Genomic DNA, 13,607 nt, shown 5'->3' on the forward strand with positions numbered 1-13,607 from the left:
AAGCTTTTCAGCTCGTTCTTCCTCAGAGGTCTGTAGCCATAGGGGAATTGTGTTGCGTAGGGTAAATTTCAGGTCTCACAGCTACATCAAGCATAGCTTAGCTTGGCATTACTCTTCTTCCCTTGGCATTTACCCACAGGGGAGGGAGTACAGTATGTAATCATGATTCCCTGTTAATTTTGAAATATGAAATAATGGCAGAATTTCAGTTAATTGGGGTTTTTTTGCTAACTTAAATGTCAGAGAATATTTGAATATTCCTTGTACGTGCTTTATTCTGTAGTTAACTGTTCACAGTGCAGTGTAACACACCAGAATCACCTCATCCTTAGAAGCAGTTGTCAGAAAAATATGGGCCTGCCTGGTAGAATGTATTAGCCCAATACATTGTCTCCATTTTATTATGAAGCTGCTGGGGAAGCTGTGATATACAGCACTGTCATTACAGATCTATTGTTAGAAGGGTTCTACAGTCTTCTGTGCGCTGCCATTAATTTATAGCAGTAAACAATATGTAGCCCTCCAACTGCAGCAAAGCAGAATCTTTTAATGAGGTGGATGTTATTACCACAATAAATCAGTGCATTCGTGTAATGTATAATTCAATGTGTGTATTCCCACTGTAACTTCTCTGAGTAAGCTGATAGTGTATCATTGTCAGTGCACAGCTCCACAGTTCTTCTTTTTTTTTTTTTTTCCCTAAGCTTTTTTCATTTGGAGACTTTTTTTATTTGCTTGCAAATAAATGTGACATGTCTTGATAGTTGTCCTGTTGCAGGCTTCAGAAACCAACTGTAACAATAACAGCTAAAATCAATACTGTGGATTCTGGCTATATAGATCTCTGCATGATACCTTTTTTTTTTTTGAAAAGAGAATGAAATCAATTCTAATTGGATTTAGCTTTATATTCAAGGAATGTAATTCTATAACTATTGATTTGGGCTATACTCATTTGGAGAGTAATAACAATAGAGGCAGATAAAGAGAATACGTAAAATGTTACAGAACCATACAACACAACACTGTTTCTATTTTTAATTTATATAATTTGTCTACCAATGACCTTCTTTCTTCTTTTTTCCCCTCAAGCATAGCTGAGTCTTTAGGGAAAATCAGTACAGATGTAGATTCCAAAATGGTTCTTGCAACAAAGAGACTTCTTGGAGTCAGTTTCATACTTCCCTGGAATAAATTTGCTAAATCAGATAAAAATCCTTTTATACAAGAGCAACTTCTTTTAAAGGGTTATATTTCAAATTAGTGAACTGCAAAAATTGTAATTAACCTAAGATGTTTTCTTTATCCTACTGCAATGTGAAAGCTGCTCTAAGTAAAAAAAATGTAAGATTAGATCTTAGGTCATTCAAAGATCTAATCTGTCCTAGAAGAGAAAATACTTCGAAGCTTTTATACCAAATTTCACATGAGCGGCAGAGAAGCAGTTATTTGAATAAATAATCATCTGAATAGCAGACATAGTTTTTCGCTTGAACTATGCTTGAATTAAAGACTAATTACTGATACTTTTGTTCAAGGACTTCTCTTTTAAAGTTTTTCCTTACCTTGTAGTGTATTTTTAAGTATATTTATTCTTGAAGAAGAGGAAGAAGGAAATTTTTTTCATGTTTATTCTTTGGTTATACTCGAATGCATCCATTGTCGATACAGATGAACATAATTTACATTAATAACATACAGACAGTGTGCTCAATATGTATATGAGTTTGTATTGCATATATATTCTGCATGTATATCCAGAGATATTTTAGATCTCTTACAGCAGTTTACATGTGGAATTGCTAAATTCACTTTTGGGTTTCTCAGTGATTTGTGTGACATATCCTCATTTTTTTTCAAATCATGTATGTAAAAGTCTGTTGAAGAAATACACAGATTTAGGTAACAAATTATTTTATTTCTTGCTTTTAAATAAAACCCTGGGTGTTTATCTTCTAGGTAAGCACTGAACAAAGAATAACAGCATTGATGAAAGTATGATATTTTTAGTCATACATATGTTCGTTCTTTTGTCTCAATGTTTTTATATAGAAATTCTGGTCTTTCATTTGTTTGTTTCAAAGTTTAACATTTTATGAATTAAGTAAACTTGTTTTAAGATTATGAATAGAAGCACAGAAACAAGAGTAGTAGTATCAAAATTCCAAGTCCACTGTTAATATTCTCCCACACTATCAGTCGCTACTTTTTTCTCCAAAAAATACCCAGAGATGTTTCTCATTGTTGCTTACTATTTGTTTGACAGTGTATTCAGCATGCACAATATTCCCAAGCAACACCAGTTTGTCCAACACATTCCACCGCTAATTGGTTTTTACTCATGGACTTGAGTCAGCAGTAAATAGAAATGAAGCCTATATTAACACAAAAGAGACATTTTTCCACCCAGCCATGTGCGTGCATGGAATTCTCATTCCAAAATTCGTGGATCTCTTCAGGCGCTTACAGAAACCAGCATCTGCTTTTGCAAAGCACCAAACCCAGACTTCTCCGTGCATGCCAGTGATTCTGCTCAAAAAGAGCAAGGGGAGTATGGTGTGATAATAATCCCATTAATTTTATTTACTCAATGCATTTATTTTTACAAATCTTGCAGCCTATTGGAGCTTTGAACCCAAAGAGAGCAGCGTTCTTTGCTGAGAGATACGAATCATGGGAAGATGATCAGGTTCCAAAATTCCACTATGGCACACATTACTCAACAGCAAGTTTTGCACTCACATGGCTATTAAGGATCGTAAGTATATATTTTAGAAATGCTTTTCCTTTTAATGATAATGAAAGCAACAGATGTCTAGGAATGAGGAAACTAAAACTCAATGGCATAGGAGAGTACTGAAATTTTCTAGTAATTGTAATCAGTAGTGTAGAGGAAACGTATTCTAAATTTCAAGCAGAGAGTTTTAATTTTTGTGGTAGAGCCTTTTCAAATCAGTAAAGCTTTTTCTTCTTAAAAATTTCTTTTTAATATACATTCTTCTACTTCTTTAAACATGGTTAACTTTCCTTCTTTGCATATTTTCTGACTGGACCAAGTACCAAACATTTGTGGTTCTTAGATAATGTATTTAATTTTCACCTCCTAATGAACATGAGTTTGTTTCTGATGATCATGAAATCCCATGATGTAAGCAATTAATTTGCAAAAATCTGCTGCAATTTGTATGGAAGTAACTTTTAAGATGCTACATATTGATAATATTGGTTAAACAATGCATTTTTCTATAAAATTGAAAGGCGATTTATCTCCTAGGAAGTAATTTCTTTGGGAAAGCATTAGCAGCACATCATTAATTAAAGCTTGTTAGAATGTACAAGCATACATAAATCCTTGAAGTAATTTATAGAGCTTAGCTAATTTCAAGCAATTATCCACTAATATGTGCTTAAGTGTTCTTTAACTAAGAGGAGGCTTTTAAATCTTCCAAACATTTTCCTAAATCATAAATTATATATTAAACAATACCAATCCTCAAGCTGTCAGTATTGAATGCTACCCTTTACATTAAGAGATCACCTTGAACAAAGTAAAATGTGTTATTTTTGTTACATGCTAGTTTTAAAAATATGTAATATATCAGAGCCTTTTCATGTTGTTGAGAGCAATTTGTGTCACAACTGACTGTAGCTTCTACTCCAGCCTGTATTTTCTTTAGGTTTTATTTGCTTTTCTTTATCTGAGTATATATGCATGGAGTAGCAATAAAAGCATTTTTTAAATAAGCATCAGTTTGTACTTCTCATTTTTGGATAATAGAATTAACTCTTTGCTATTAATCTGCGTCTGCGAGAAAAATAACATCGTTAACAGCCATACCCCACAAGAATAATAAATCCTTTTTTTTTTTTTACCCTGAAACTTCTAAAGAAATAATTGTTGTTTTTAATTAATCTTTTTATATATATTTAGGAACCCTTCACAACACTTTTCCTGAATCTACAAGGTGGGAAGTTTGATCATGCAGACAGAACTTTTTCATCTATTTCAAGGGCGTGGCGCAATAGTCAGCGTGACACTTCTGACATCAAGGTAAAAATATTTCCTGAATGGTGCTAACATATTTTTACTGCTCCTGCCTTTATTGTAGCTGTGAATGTAGGACCACAGGTTATGAAAGGGGATAGAAGAAGACTGGGAGCTATCCTACCACTTGGGAAGAGATTCAGGCAAGATGACGTGTGGTTTTACTTTTGCTAGAATATTTCAGTGTATTCTTTTGTAAAACTGTAGCAAACATTTTGAGCCCTGAGACTGAAACAAGGCAAAATTGGCCTTTGTTCTACAGATATGCTTCACTGACTTTTTGTTCCTCAGCACAAGTTTTAAGCCTTTGTAAAGTCAGTAGAACTGGTATAGATTTTTAACTACTGAGTTTCATTAAATACCCCGTTCATGCTTCTGCATAATGAGGTAAGAATGTTTCAGTTCATATTATTTTATGTAATTTTGGCACCAAGCATCCAACCTTATTTTTGGGCAATTTCTGCAGTGGCCTGTTTTCTTGTTTGACTGTGGCAAACAGGAAGAGAAGGCTGTGCAGAAGGGGCAAAAAGTAGTTTTATGATGAGGAATAAGTAGATGGGAGGTAAGGAGCTGAGAAGGAGATCTGGGAGCAGTCTCCAGAAAGACTGTATGCTGGGTAGAGGAACAAAGGGCTACAGTAAGTGGGAACAGAAGATAAGTTAATCTTGTAATTAGTTGTTATATAGAAAGAGACCTAGAATGAAGTGGATCAAGAAGCTAAGGCAGGAGAATATAGAAATTCCAGGGGCAGAGGTTTGGATAGCTGGCCACTGAAGAAAGGAATGAGGTAAACAAATGAGTCTGGGATCTGAGGAAAATTTTGAACTGGGAAGAGGAACAAAAGAGACAAAGATGCTGGCAGCAGTTGGGAAGCTTTGTGGACCTCAAATCCAAGAAGAAGGATTAATATCAGAGTTGATTTTTTTTAATGGAAGGAAGGATGGAAAAGTGTAGTGTGAAGGAAGTCAGAGGCTAGCTCAAGGATGTCATGCAATAGCAAGAGACCTAAGTAACACAAGATCATTCTGTAAGTGTATTCATAATGAGGAGACAATTTAGGAATGGGTTGATCTGCAAATTAGTGGAATGCAAAAATTGCCAACTGATAGCGTTGAAAAAGTGATGTCTTCCTGGCATCTGTGAGTCCCACCAATAGAATCAAAGTCGATCAGTGACTAGTGGAATTAATACCACTTACAAAAAGATATAATGTCTGTACAAAATTGGGAAAGAACAGTTTAGAAAATACAAACACATTAGATTTTTTCAAATTGACTGGGTTTATGGCCTTCATTTCCTTGTAACCTACAAGACTGGCAAATGAAATTTCACAGTGCATTTTTGAGGTTTTATTGAGAAACGGAGGAGGAGAAAAGGTATCAGTGGTGGACAAATCAAGTATTTAGTTTTTAAAAAGGAAGAAAAAGGGAGCCAAGAAATTATGAGGTGAGCTTAGCTACAATTCACAGAAAAATACTTACAGAAATAATCAGACTACGTTTAAATGCCAGGAAGATAGCTGGGAGACAAGCAAATGAAACACATGTTTATCAGGGAGAGATTATGTCAAACCAATCACAGTTTCTGATGAGAAAAGGTAACAGACCTTATAAACAGAGAAGAAGCAGATGATGATCTTAGTTTTTTACATTGTCTTATGAGTGAACTGGGATTACTCTGTCTAAAAGAATCCACTGTGTTTGGAGAATAGTTACCAGCAGTTCATTATTAAAATTGAAAGATGTACTGAGTGGAATTCTTCCTGATAATAACAGGTTAGGCCTCAATTCCCATTGATATTAGATTGGAAGGTACTGGAAGTGTAGTGGAATTGGGAGCACTTCTTGCGGAAGGGAAAAATGATTTGAGAAAAGTGTTAGGTGAAGTTTATTAGGGAAAAGTGAGTATTGTAATTTTCATGCAGGTTCTCATACAGTTATAACACAAGGAACAATCTACTGTGCAAAGGAAAAAAAAATAAATTGTGGGCTCTAGTACATCACCAGTGCATGTGAATTAACAATATTGTGGTATAACAAAAGGTGAGTAACCTTTCATGGAAGATACATCAACCAGACATAATGTAACTTTAAAAATGTATGACATAAATCTTCAGCTTTGCCCAGCTTTGATAGGGTCTTAGCTGGAATATTATATCCATAATTGTGGGCTAGTTGGACAGAATCCACACTGGAACACTGATAACAATACAAGGTCTTGAAAATAAAATGCAATGAAAGATTAAGTAGCTACACTTATTTTTCTCTAAAGCAGAGAATGTTGAGGAGGAACTTCAGTCCTCCTATTCATAGGGACTGCTGTAAGAAAAAAAGCAAAAGTCTTAAACATCAGGGAGATTTTGATTAGATGTCAAAGTAACCTTTCTAACAGAAAAATAAAACCAATGAATTCTTCCCTGGCAATTAGTGTAGGGAGGTTTTTTCAGAAATGGTTTGGTATCTTTTGGAAATGATACATGTACAGGCTGGTACTGCCTTTAGAGCCATCCCTACTGTTATGGATGATCTCTTGAAGTTGCTTGCAGTTTTCTGAGGCTGTGAGTTGATATGAATGCCATTACACTGCTGTGAAGCATCTGAATAGAGTGTTAAGATTGGCTAGAGGAGTCTGTTTGTGAGACTGGATGAGCAACCAGGAAGTTGCTATGGAAATAAGATTTCCATAGGACATCTTTAAAGAATCTGAAAGGAAAATGTTTGAAAATGCATAGAACCATCTTCATTGGAAATACCTCTGTCCCTAGTATTCCACTACAGCTGTGAAAAACAAGTCTTCTGAGACTTGAGGCTCTGTCCTGCAAGTGTTTGTGAAATACATGGCTAAAGTGTCCCATGTGCCTCTAGAAATTTTCTACGTGCAGAATTGCAACATTTTAGCTTGCTAGTGCTTGAATTTGTTTAGTTGACACACACATCAAAGAGTGTGAATAAAGTGGAGCACATAATTTTGCTCCTTTAGTTAGTGGTGAGTAGGGGACACAAAGGAAAAAAAAGCATTTATTCCTCTTCCAGCTGAAAAAAATCGTGACATTTAGAACCATTGAGCTGATGAAATGATTTCTCCTTGCTTCTCAAGTGAAGAGAATGAATCAGTTATTGATGCTTGCTGTCCTAAGATTATTGTTAAACTTAGTTGGATGCTTTGTATATGACAAGGAGGACTAACATGAGCTAGCTTTGGAAGCAACTCTTGTTGGCTGGTACCACTAAAACAGAGAAAGCTAAAGCATATGTGTGGTCACAGCCGATCTGTATCAATATCCTGTGAAAGCCTTGGATCGATGATCAAAGCGGGAAACTAATGCTGCACTGTAGTATAACCTTTGGTTGAACTTTTCAAATTTTGATTTCAAGAGGTGATATGTTGCATAAAATTTAATTTCCCAGTTACTCCCATCCATTTATTTGAGCAATGAAAATTAAAATTCCTTTGGAAGTTTCCTACTGTCTCACTACCACTCTGGCTTAGTTATTTTCTAATTAGCTCAGGACCATTGCCTTTAAATGATTAACCATGTGTTTTTAAGTTAAATCTTCTGCACTGAAGAGTATTGAATATTTTTCAATTCTGTGAGAGTACTACCTAATACTTTTAATATACTATACAGGCATGATCATTAACTCAGTTGCTTCTTAATTTACGATGTTGGTGCAAACAGTCCTGGTTAGTTTGTCAGAAGGAGTTGTTCCTTCTGGTTTGGTAGCTAACCTGTTGCAATAAATTTATTTGTCATTATATTTGCAACAGCATAATTGTTACCCATGTTGCACTTAGCATGTATTTTCTCTTTTTCAAGTGTAGTACTTTGACGATTGTTTGTTTGTTTGTTTGTTTGTTTTTGTACCAAGCATATAGATATCAAGATCATCTAAAATTCTCTTGCTAACCTCCAAATAGCTGTGTTGCCTTCTTATTGTCATCTGTAATTTTACTTCTGCACCTTCTGTGCCAGGCCATTAATGAGATTATTGACTGGTATTAAGAGCAGGGTAGACTCCATTACCATGTCCTCCCAGTTTGACAGTGAACTATTGATAACTTCTCTTGGAATATGGATTTCCAGCTTGGGTACTCCCACATTATTGTAACCTAATCTCATCTCCATTTCTCTGCTTTGCTTATAGGAGTGTCATGGGAGACAGAGACAGTCTCAGAGGGCTTTCTCAAAAGTGAAGCAACACCTTAACACTTTTTCTTTCACCATCCACTCCTGAAATTTTCTTTTGAAAAGAAAATTAGATTGGTTTAATGTGATTGATTTTTTGACTATTTTTAACTAAGGTACAGTCACTAGAATAGAGTTATATACCATTCTTCATGCCTTTTCCTCTACTGCTTTGTGTTTGTTTCTTTTTCATGTGCTTATGGCTTGGGGTTCATTTTGGTTAATTTAGTTAGTTTTGTTCAAAAGGAGATGCTAGAAGACCATAACTGTACAGAAGACATTAGTAAGCTCCAGTAACACTGTTCCAGATTGTTCCATCATAAAATGGGTATTAATTTATGAAAATCAGTTGTGTGATATGACACACATCAGCGACAGCTATTGTAAAGCTGTTGTGATGGTACTGAATATCTGAATTCATATCTCATACAGGTGTATTTGGCAAGTTATGATCCTTGTCAGCTTAATTTTAGGTACAGAAGTACTGTTTTGGCAAGTTAACTATGTTGTAAAACTCATTAGCATCACATCATTTTAGACAACTTTTCTTTAATAATAAGACTTTTCTTTAAGTCAAGCTTCTTGTTTAAAGTCTCTTTGAATTTCAATGGTATTAAGCAATGTCTGCTATAATCTTTAGCTTGTCTTGGGCTCCTAGGAGTGTACTAGTGTTATAAAGTGGGCACCTGGTCTATATAAACACTGGTGGGATTGGGGAATATTGGTTTTGGCCAAGATTCTTCAGGAGTGTCCTTGGAGGGGACAGCTTGAGAAGCAGAAGGATGCTAAAAAGACATGATGATTTCATTATGAATAGGATCCTGAGATTAGGAACTAAATTATAACTGAAATGATAATCACACGTTTAAACCATTGTTTCAAACTACAGACTGTAGTAAACAGAGAGCTCTGAAAGTAGCCTCTGACTTGGACGTTTTCATTCATTTTCTAATTCTTTGCCTCTGAATCATCTCTAGGCTAATGGCTAGAGTTGATCCTGGACAAAAATGTATTTGATACAGTCAGCTTATGGAGACTGAGAGTACCAGCCTTGAACTAGACTTACCCTGTGCTAAACCAAGGACTCTGCTGGCCGTAGGGTGTTCTCAAAATCTATTTGAAGCTATAGTGCTGTTATGTACTGTTCTTCAGGTTTTGTGAATTGTTCTTAAAAGGAATAAAGAAAACATTGGCTACAAGTACAATAATTAACAAGATTTGTTGAGTTTTTGGTACTGCGATAACTCATACTCATTGAAGCAGGCTGCCTAACATAAGCATGCTTAAGACAGCCTGTAACCTGGTAAGCTTTTCTACATATTCTTTGCTTTCTTTTATACTTTTCCTTCTGATAGATGGGAGTTTCAAAAGTTACAAGGAACAAAATTGCTACCAAACTGGCAACATGACCTTTGTATAGGAGGAATTTCATGTTGTAGTAGTCACAAAGTTAGAGATGTCCAAGAGCAATGACCAGCAAAATTTAGAAGCAGGTACCTAGAAATTCAGATTTTTAACCATAGACATTATATCCGGTGCAGTAACACTTTTAACGTATTAAGGATGCAGATCTTTGCTTTTCGTAAAAGATGTGTTTTTCTGTAAAATTCTGTTAAGATCCACAACAGGAAAATGCTTCTCTGAGTTTAAAAAGGAAAAATAAATACTCTAAATTCAGTCAGATCTGTGTATGATAATCTGTGGGAATTGCGGTAGTTAAAAATAGGGACATCTGGGTGTCCTGATCAGGAAGTTCCATCTAATATCCATGGTCTACTTCTTTTATATCCAGTCATAATTGTATTGAAAATGAAACAAATACTTTTAATATCTGATCCAAACTACTTCTGTAGCTGTTTAAATAATAAATTTTGAGGAATTTATGGACAAATTTGCTGGAGTCTGAAGGAGAATGACTATAGGTATAGAAAATAAGACCACTGATATAAAGTTGTCAGTTTTAGATTGCTTACTTCAGAGAAAAGAGGAACAAGGACAGAAACATGAAGTGCTTTGGCACTGACAGTTGTAATGCTTTTACTGGGCTGGGGATTTTGGCTGGCAGGCACAGTGCACTGCATTTTGTGGAATCATAGAACGGCCCAGGCTGAAGGGATCCTGAAAGATCATCTGGTCCAACTTTTTTTTGTGGGAAAGGAAGCCTAGATGAGATTATCTTGCACCTTGACCAAGCCCATCTTGAAAACCTCCAGTGATGGAGACTCTGGAGTCGTTGTTCAGTGAACAATCATTCTCACTGAAAAGAATTTCTGTCTTGTGTTGAGATGAATTCTGCTCTATCCTTCCTGTTCAGTGTGCCAGCATGCCAGAATTGGTGCTGTCCATCCTTACTGCAGGGGGAGAACAGCGCTCAGTCCGAAAGTGGTGTTGGGAATGGATCTCACTGTCCCTGAGGAAAAAGCTGCTCCTCCACAAAGGGGCAGCTGCTGCCTGTCAGTCCTGTTCGGTCTGAATAGGGCAAGCAATGGGCTCCAGCTGCAGGAACAGCAGTCTAGATGTTAGGAATACCTGGTGGTGGGAACAGATGAACACAAGGTACTCCAAGGATCCCCATCACTGAAAGTTTTAAAAGAACAAGGCAAAGAAACATCTGCCTTGAATTCATGTGTCAAGAATACCTGTTTATAATTGTCTGTGAATGGAGAGGTGGACAAAGTGACCTTTCAAGATTTCGTCTAGACCTTTTTATGATTCAGTCATAAATCCTTTTCACCCCCAGTTAATTTAAAAAAAAATGGAAGAAAGGAATGTATTTATATATACAACTTTTTTCCTCTTTCTCTGTAAAATTAACCTCAACTACATATTACCTACTGTAAATATATGGTAAGTAAATACCATTGCATACTTTTGCATATATTCTCGGTAAAAGGTAAAATAATTTTGTGTGTGTGTATATATATATATATAAATAACAGAATTTAAAGTGCCTTAAGGATGCATTTTTAATGCAATTAAGTATAGAGTTAATAAAATCTGTTTATTGACCAATTATGAATCAACTGTTAATTGTGGTTATCATATATTTCATTATTCTACTAAATAAATACCTGGACTTTTTTCTTTGCTTGATTGTAAATTACAGAGGATTTAAGTATTTTTCTTAAACTAGGAAATATTTGAAATGTAGTTGCTTAGAACTTAACCAGAGTGGTTAAACATTGAAAAAATTAACTTCTTCATTAATTAAATTTAGAATTTTAATGGAAACCTGCTGAAGTATTTCTCTTGCAAGTTAGCAGAATTGCAGGCAATGTTTTGAGACAATTTCTTAGTTGACAATTTCTTGGTGAGAAATAATGCAGATGGAAGGAAACTCCTGGGTACTTAGAAATTATACTTTCCCACAGTCATGAAAATGATTTCATTGACATGTGATGAAAAAATGAAATTTGAGTTAATTTAATAAATTCGTATATATTTTTGAATGCCATCTAATTCCCCTAAAAGAGGAAATAAAGTGTGGCAATATGAATAAAACCTCAGACTTCTAATATGCATTTTTATTATTCTGTTTGACAGGTTATACATAGGCTTAATATTGCTTAATGTGTTTGTGAAATAATTTAGTTTGAAAATTTGGTATCTTATAAATGTTTTAATATGATTAGGGATGTGTCATTTTTTCTAGACACCTATGCAGATCATGTAACTGCTTCAAAATGCACAATTGATTTTCTAAACAAAAAAATAACATTTGATTGCATTAAAGAAACAAAGTATCTCATATAGATTTTTTTTTTATACCTGGTGGCATAAGTGGAAATAAATTACCAATGTTAAACTGACATTCTGTTGATATTATGTGTTTGCAGAAAAATCTTTTTAGTGAGGTTTCCTTAGGAATCATTGTTTCCATGTGTTACAGGGCAACTTTTGTTAGAGAAAAATTGTACTGTAATTACTTGCAGAATTTTATAAACATTTTAATAAGAATCTTGATATGGCAAATTTTTTAATATTTTTTTAAAAAAACGATATACCACTTATAAATACTGTGTATTAGATTGATGTTGATGTTTACTCTGAGCTCCTTGACCAGTTGTAATAAAAAACATGGCAGAAGGACTGAAGTATTGCTTATCATAAGCATGTCTGTGTCCACCTTGTAGAACTGGTGAATTCCAACAGAGAAATTTTAGAAAGTAATTTTCGAACACAATTGTACTAAAGCAAGAGCTTCAAGAACTCACAAATATGTTTTGGTTTTCTGTAAAATCATATAAGTAAAAGAAATGTGGGGCAATTTTACCATTTTGGTACATATGCTGAGCGTGTGAAATTTCAGAAGGGACTCAGTAGGGTTAGAAAAAATATGAAGGCAACTAAAATTTTTAGTTGGAAGGGAAGACCTCCAGTGGGAACAAATCTAAAATGACTAGAATCCTTTAGCTTGTGAAAAGAGACCACTGAGGAAGAATGTGATAATATTGGTCTGTAGTATCCAGAAGGACATATAAAAGAGCAAATAAGGAACTAACATTTACTGTGTTTCACGGTATGGGTGCTAGAACCATCCACTGAAACTGTTAGGAAGCAGTTGTAGAATAGCCAAAGGAAAACCTGTGTAGACAAAACTACGTTGTGGAACCCATGATTAATGAGTTAAAAATCAGAAGCACAGATTACTTCAAAACCATTTAACGGTAAGAAGCTGACAGAATATCCATGGTGGAAAGACTTTATCTGCCCTGTGTTAGTCCAGTCCTTGTCACTGTTCTGGGGGAGATATTAAATGATCCTTCAGTCTGGCCCCTCATGTCTGGTTCTGCATTTTCATGTGATGTTTGTGTGAAAACACTCATAACTCCTTCCTAAATCCACTAAAAACAAGCAAAAAGTGTGTTCGTTAATTTTTTTAACATTTTGGTGTGTCCAAAAAGTTCCATCATTAGTGGAGTTACACATGAGTCAGCATCTGCTGTTTTAATGTCAGTCTGTGCATGTGATTTGAAGATTTTAAGAAAAAAGAAGACCCCACAAACAGAATTGAGAAGGACTGTTAAGGGCTGCAGTTACCAAATACATGAAAAATATTTGTAAGCTTGACAAAAATTAGTATTTTGTTAACAGTTTTATTTGCTGGTTTTAGGAAAAACTGTTTTCCTTTAACTAATGGTTTCATTTTCACTGGTATAAAGCCATAGAAAATAGGCACTAAATACTACCCATTTCCAATGGCCCGATGTATAAGTTTGCACTCTATTTTTCCCAGGGATAAATGCTAGCACATGGTCAAGAGAAGGAAATCACATAATAAAGAAGTTCCTTTTGTATAAATGTGTCATTATGGTGACAGTGAAAAACTTTCTGAAAGCTCATTTCTGGAGTAATGAAAAGTTTTATGAAAAGTTT

General features: G+C 34.9%; 1 protein-coding gene across 2 annotated transcripts in view; it reads left to right on the plus strand.

The window, feature by feature from the left end:
• LRBA (LPS responsive beige-like anchor protein) overlaps positions 1–13,607 on the plus strand; it is a 402,048-nt gene that overhangs the window by 287,785 nt on the left and 100,656 nt on the right. For both annotated transcript variants that reach the window (XM_039391039.1, XM_039391040.1), the window contains 2 exons: positions 2,618–2,758; positions 3,932–4,051. In XM_039391039.1, the coding sequence (XP_039246973.1) occupies positions 2,618–2,758; positions 3,932–4,051 (261 nt within the window). The remainder of the gene's footprint in view (positions 1–2,617; positions 2,759–3,931; positions 4,052–13,607) is intronic.

This window comes from Pipra filicauda, unplaced genomic scaffold, assembly GCF_003945595.2.
Source record: "Pipra filicauda isolate LSUMZ 115617 unplaced genomic scaffold, ASM394559v2 scaffold8_size5757611_pilon, whole genome shotgun sequence".
In the NCBI taxonomy this organism is placed as follows: Eukaryota; Metazoa; Chordata; class Aves; order Passeriformes; family Pipridae; genus Pipra; species Pipra filicauda.